General features: G+C 43.3%; 1 protein-coding gene across 1 annotated transcript; it reads left to right on the forward strand.

The window, feature by feature from the left end:
* Positions 1–2402: 2402 nt before the first annotated feature.
* Positions 2403–6390, forward strand: LOC140676702 (uncharacterized). The gene is made up of 2 exons (XM_072911835.1): positions 2403–5182; positions 5938–6390. The coding sequence occupies exon 1, from the start codon at positions 2605–2607 to the stop codon at positions 4738–4740; it is 2136 nt and encodes a 711-aa protein (XP_072767936.1). The 5' UTR covers positions 2403–2604; the 3' UTR covers positions 4741–5182; positions 5938–6390.
* The last annotated feature ends 301 nt before the right edge of the window (positions 6391–6691 follow it).

A 6691-nucleotide genomic window follows, 5' to 3' on the forward strand; every position in this document is an offset into this window, starting at 1 on the left:
AGACAGAGGCTGTCCGAAGAGGCAAAAAGAAACCACGACCGTGGTATTGCTTTAACTGTGGCGAAGATGGACATATAGCGCCAGCTTGTCCCAACGAGCCCAACCCGGAGGTTGTTGAGGCTAAACGCCAAGAACTCAAAGAGAAACAAAAGCTGTGGGACGAACAAAGCAAACAGGATTTTTAAATTCTGTTCCTGTTGAGGAGCAAACAGGAACAAAGACTAACACCAGCTCCAAACAAAATGTTTCAAGTTATTCCCACAGAACAAAGCACCAATCTAAAATACCAAAAGGTTTAATTGGCAACAAATGCATCAGTGATGTGACTGTGTCAGGTGTAAAGTGTTACTGCCTTCTTGACACAGGGTCTCAGGTGACCACAATTTCAAACTCATTCTACACAGAACACCTGTCAGAACAGCCTATCCAGCCATTCAATCTTCTTGATGTGGAAGGTGCTAATGGTCAGTCCGTCCCATATTTGGGCTATGTAGAAGTCTGTATTGGGTTGCCAAAGGAGTTTATTGACACTGCACCTGAAGTGAACACACTAGCATTAGTTGTCCCTGATCAACGCTCCAACATTGACCTGCCTGTTCTAATAGGGACCAACTTACTTGATGTATTATATGATGAAGAGTGCCAACACAACACTCAAAAGACCACTTCAACTGTTCATGGCTACAAACAAATCCTCAGTGCACTTGAATTCAGACAAAAGCTAAAGAGCACTGGGCAAATAGGTCTAATGACACTCAAAGGGAAACCACAGCAAGTTATTCCTGCACATGATAACGTCCTTGTGGAAGGCCAGGTCAATGTCAATCCTGCAAATACGGAGAAATTGGCAGTTCTGGAGCAGCCAAGAAAGTCTGTCTTACCTGGTGGCATTTTCGTTGACTGTTGCCTCGTCACTTTGCCCCAGCAGCCTCAGCACAAGTTGGCTGTTTGGCTGAGAAACGAGACAGACCATGACATAACACTACCCAAAAACAGTGTTGTCGCAGAACTACATGTTCCTGATAAGATTGTTGAAAAAAGTCCATTATCTGACAAGAATGCAGATACTGTGAACTGTTGTAGTGCAACCGCTTCTACAAATCAGTCCACAAACAACACCCTGACGTTTGACTTCGGCAATTCTCCTCTACCAGAGGAATGGAAAACCAGAGTCACAGAGAAACTAAATGGTTACTCTGATGTGTTTGCACATCATGACCTTGATTTTGGTCATGCCACCAAAGTCAAGCATCGTATAAAGCTCAAGGACGAGAGACGCCTTTTAAACAGCGTTCAAGACCCATACATCCCAATGACTATGAGGCTGTGAGGGAACACCTTAAAACACTGCTAGAAGCTGGTGTGATAAGGGAGTCCGAGTCACCCTACTCGTCACCCATAGTCGTTGTAAAGAAAAAGAACGGTGATGTCCGACTTTGTGTCGATTACCGTAAGTTGAATACGCAAACCATAAAGGATGCTTATGCATTACCAAACCTCGAAGAAGCATTCTCCGCCCTCACCGGGTCACAGTGGTTTTCTGTGATGGACCTCAAGTCCGGATATTACCAGATTGGTATGGACGAGAGTGACAAAGCCAAGACTGCTTTTGTCTGTCCCCTGGGGTTTTGGGAGTTCAACCGTATGCCCCAGGGGATAACCAATGCGCCGAGTACATTTCAGCGCTTAATGGAAAAATGTATGGGTGACATTAACCTGAAAGAGGTGCTTGTCTTTCTTGATGATCTCATTGTGTTCTCTGCCTCCCTGGAGGAACATGAGGCCAGGCTTCTGCATGTCCTCCAACGGCTAAGAGAATATGGTCTCAAGCTCTCTCCCGAGAAGTGCAGATTCTTTCAAACGTCTGTACGTTATCTTGGACACATTGTCTCAAGAGATGGTGTCGAGACAGATCCTGAAAAAGTCATTGCACTGAAAACGTGGCCAAGGCCACAGACCCTAAAAGAATTGAAGTCCTTTTTAGGCTTCGCCGGCTATTATCGCTGCTTCGTCAAGGACTATTCTAAAATAGTAAAGCCACTAAACAGTCTCACTTCTGGCTATCCACCTCTCAGAAAAGGCCAGAAGATGACGACATGTAAAGGGAAATATTTAAATCCAAAAGAGCCGTTCGCAGAACGATGGACACCTGCTTGTCAGGACGCTTTTGAATGCATCATAGTGAAGCTCACATCTTCTCCCATCCTGGGGTTCGCAGATGCAAAGCTCCCCTATACACTGCATACAGATGCCAGTACTACTGGTTTAGGAGCTGCTTTATACCAAGAGCAGGATGGCCAATAAAGGGTCATCGCCTATGCCAGTAGGGGCCTTTCATCTAGTGAGGCAAGATATCCAGCACACAAGCTGGAGTTTCTAGCTTTAAAATGGGCAATCCTAGAGAAGTTCCAGGACTATCTCTATGGTAACAACTTCACTGTGGTAACGGATAACAATCCGTTAACTTACATAATCACCTCAGCTAAGCTAGATTCTGCCAGTTATCGCTGGCTAGCAGCCCTTTCTACGTTCAATTTCAACATCAAGTACAGGGCTGGAAAGAGCAATCAAGACGCCGATGGTCTCTCCAGGCGACCGCATGGAATGCTGGTTGATGATGACGCTTCACTGGAAGAAAGAGAGAGAATAAAGCAATTCACCTCACATCATCTATCATCGTCACCTGACCATCTAAACTTACCCGAAGATGTAGTTACAGCCCTATGTCACCGACACATGATAAGAGAAACCGACAACTTACCTTCCATCACGTTGGTTGAATCTCTAGCTCTCAACGCCGACGCTATTCCAGACATCTACAGTGATGAAGAATTATTAGGTCATGTGACGGTACCCATCTTCAATGAGGATGACCTCCGAGAAAGACAGGAAGCTGACCCTGCCATCAAGCATGTTATTCATCTGTTGGAATCTGGAGGCCCAGTACCTCGGAGCATTGGTCCTAATTCTCCTGAACTCAAACTGATGCTCAAGGAGTGGAAGCGCCTTGAGATGAGAGACGGTCTCCTGTACAGGAAGCGAAAATGTGAAGAGGAAACAATCTATCAACTCATTCTTCCAGAGTCCCTCAGAGTCACTGTACTCAAGTGTCTCCATGACGACATGGGACACATGGGCATAGACCGTACCATTGACTTAGTAAGGACAAGATTCTACTGGCCACGAATGGCTGCGGATGTTGAGCACAAGGTCAAAACCTGTGGCCGGTGTGTTCGGAGGAAGACTCCGCCTGAGAAAGCTGCACCGCTGGTCAGTATCCAGACAAGTAGGCCAATGCAATTAGTCTGCATGGACTACCTATCACTGGAGCCTGATTCCCACAATACCAAGGACATTCTGGTCATCACAGACCACTTTACAAAATACGCGGTAGCCATACCCACGAAAGACCAAAAAGCTACTACTGTTGCGAAGTGTCTGTGGGAGCAGTTCCTGGTGCACTACGGCTTTCCTGAACGCCTGCACAGTGATCAGGGAAGAGATTTTGAATCCCACACTATTAAAGAACTGTGTGCTATAGCCGGTATCAAGAAAGTGAGAACCAGTCCTTATCACCCGAGGGGAAACCCGGTTGAGCGGTTCAACCGCACCCTTCTTGGTATGTTGGGTACTCTGAAAGAAAAAGAAAAGAGTCACTGGCGTGATTTTGTTAAACCACTAACACATGCCTACAACTGTACCAGAAGTGAGGTCACCGGGTTCAGTCCCTATGAGTTAATGTTTGGGAGACAACCCAGGCTTCCAGTTGATATTGCATTCAACCTACCCGTCAGGGAAGGAACACCAGTATCTCACTCCCAATATGTGCGAAATCTCAAGTCTCGACTCGAGGAGAGTTATCAAACAGCCATTGAAAACTCCCAGAAAGTTGCTGAGAGGAATAAGCAGCAGTGGAATAAACAAGTCAGAGAGTCCACACTTGAAATGGGAGATAGAGTACTGGTGAGAAATGTCCGTCTGAGGAACAAACACAAACTCGCTGACAAGTGGGAGTCCGCTGTGTACAGTGTCTTACAACAGATGGGAGACTTACCTGTTTACAAGGTCCAGCCAGTGGATGAAGATGGTCCAGTTCGCACTTTACACAGGGATCTTCTGCTGCCGTGCGGGCAATTGGTTGAAGTCGAGGATGAGGAATCCAATCAGCCAAGGCCGATTCGTCGTCCCAGGACAAGACAAAGTTCTCCTCAGATCCAAGAAGAGGAAAGTTCTGAGTCTGAAGAGGAGTACACAGTCCTTCCCGAGGAAACCTCAGCTCTCACTGAGAAGAGGTTTACAAAGGTCTATGACATCCCTAAACAGCTGGTTGTAGCTGACAATCCTCCCACAGAAAAGGAAGTGGGCGAGACACTACAAACCCAGTCACAAGTGGAGTCCTCTGCTGGTAATGAGCCTGCGTTGCCAGTTGAAAAAGAAAAGGAATTTCCTGAAGTGGTTGGAGATCACCAGTTGGAGAGTAATGAAAATGGAGAACCGGGAAATAACACTGAAATTCCAGAAGCTCAGGATAATCAAGCCGAGGGAACCGACTTACCTAATGACTGTGGGGAAGGCAATATGGTACGCCGATCTATTAGGTCACGGCAGCTACCAGACCGATTGAACTACCCACAGTTGGGTAAACCCCTCATCTCTTTTGCTCAAAGACTTTTAGACAGTTTCAATCACGCACTCATTTCCTTAGGTGACTACGACAGTCATGAGGTTATAGCAATTTGAGTCAAGATGTTATAGCACATGAAGGGACTCATGCTGACTTAAGGGGGGAGTGTGTAACCCATATGGAAATATAGTGTCACGAATATATTCTCCTATTATTAATTTCTGATCTATGGTGTGCCAAAGTCACTATTGTAAATTAAAAAATGTTAAAATTGATTTGTCAAAGTCATGTGGTCACTACAGGGTTAAATTAATTATGCATGCACGCAGCACGTTATTCACATGTTGGCCAGTAGAGGTCGCATGCACCTTTGTCATTCCCGGCATTCCTTCACTGAACGTCACAGTGAAGGCACGAGTCATTTCGTTGTGTTGCAAAGACAAGGTTTATACGTTAAAATACTTGTCAATTCTCAAACCGAGTGTTGGAAAAGCAGCATAAGATAGCCTGGTCCCAGGGGGAGTTGGATTGCTGTGTTTTGTACTGCTGAGAACTCCAGTAAGTGTTATTTTGTAAATGAGGCCTACAGTCTGTTAGCTGTTAGCCTAGCATCCTGTTAGTGCTAAAGAGAGGAGTCTGATAACAAGACACAGAGTTAAGATGTACAAAACCAATTGGAGTAATATGATGTATTTAAAGAATGCCTTGTGACATGTTAGCATGTTGCAGTTGGATAACTTTATTGTATTTTCGTTTTGTGTAAAAGAGATGTATATTTAATGTTACTGTGTTCAGCCTTATGCAGTGAGCAGAGAAGCTGCATTCATTCCAATGCTGCTAAAAGCACCCTTGTCATGCTGCTTAAAGGGGAACTGTTGACACATTTCATTTATTAAATTGATACAGTTAAAATGATAATCATTATAATACATGATGACCAAAATGTGATTTCAGTTAAATAATCATTTATTTTATTTTGTGATGGTTTAAAAAGTGATAATTCACAGTTCATAATTTAAAGATAAAAAGGTAAAAAAATCCTTAAATGGATGTAACTCATTTCATTCATTGAAGTCTTAAGTAAAAAGTGAAGCTACTATAGTTTTCATGATTTGATGCTGCTGTTAAAGTCTTACAGACTTATATGGAGTACAGTGTGAACCGACCAGTATTCATATGTCCATGACTAAATGGTTAAAATGAGTAACTGTGTTTAGTGATTTAAAAATTGAAGTTAATATGGTACCATATGGAAGAGAACTAAGAGTAAAAAGAGTATTCTAACTGATTACATTCTGTACTGCTATGTACAGATTGGTTTTTTGTATGATCCTGAAGTCTGGTTCCAAGCTGGACTTGAGTTATGATGGCGAGCCAGTCCCAGTGAGTGAGAGTCTGCGGAGAGGGAGCGTTTGGATGTGGTGTGGCCAGCTGCATCGGTCTCCACACTCTGCAGTGATCTATAACTGAACTGATCCACCATCAGAGTCGCAAGTATCGAACCGAATCAGTATGGAATAACAGATTACAATAGAACTAAGGATTCCCAACAAAGGAATATAGACAGTGTTCAATTTATTACTACCCGGGTAGATTGTATTTTTTGAAAGGACAATTTAAAAAGGACATTTCTTCTATTTTGCTACTTTTGAATTTTGCAACAGAGGTCTATTTTTATTTTATTTTTGGGGGGTATTTTCAATTTAAAAAGCACACTGTTCATGTGTTATCGTTTATTATTGTGCAATAAATTTGCCAGCAGTTGTTCTGTGGTCCACTAAGTACGTAACGTCTCATTGCGAGTCTCTCAATTATACAGCCAAGAACCTAGAAATCTTAATTGTTGTACTAACCTGCTATCCTACAGTAGGGGTGCTACACAAATTTTACAGAAGTATACCTACAGAGTCATATGATTTGGGACTTGAAAAGTGCCAAATTTATTAGCACATTTTGCAGCCATATACGTCAGTCATTTAACCTGCGGCTTGACACATGCTCACTGTTAGCATGATAATTTTTTTTAAAGCAAATTTTACAGCAGTGTACCTCAGAGTCATATGATTC

This window comes from Nerophis lumbriciformis, linkage group LG29 (genome assembly GCF_033978685.3).
Source record: "Nerophis lumbriciformis linkage group LG29, RoL_Nlum_v2.1, whole genome shotgun sequence".
NCBI lineage: Eukaryota > Metazoa > Chordata > Actinopteri > Syngnathiformes > Syngnathidae > Nerophis > Nerophis lumbriciformis.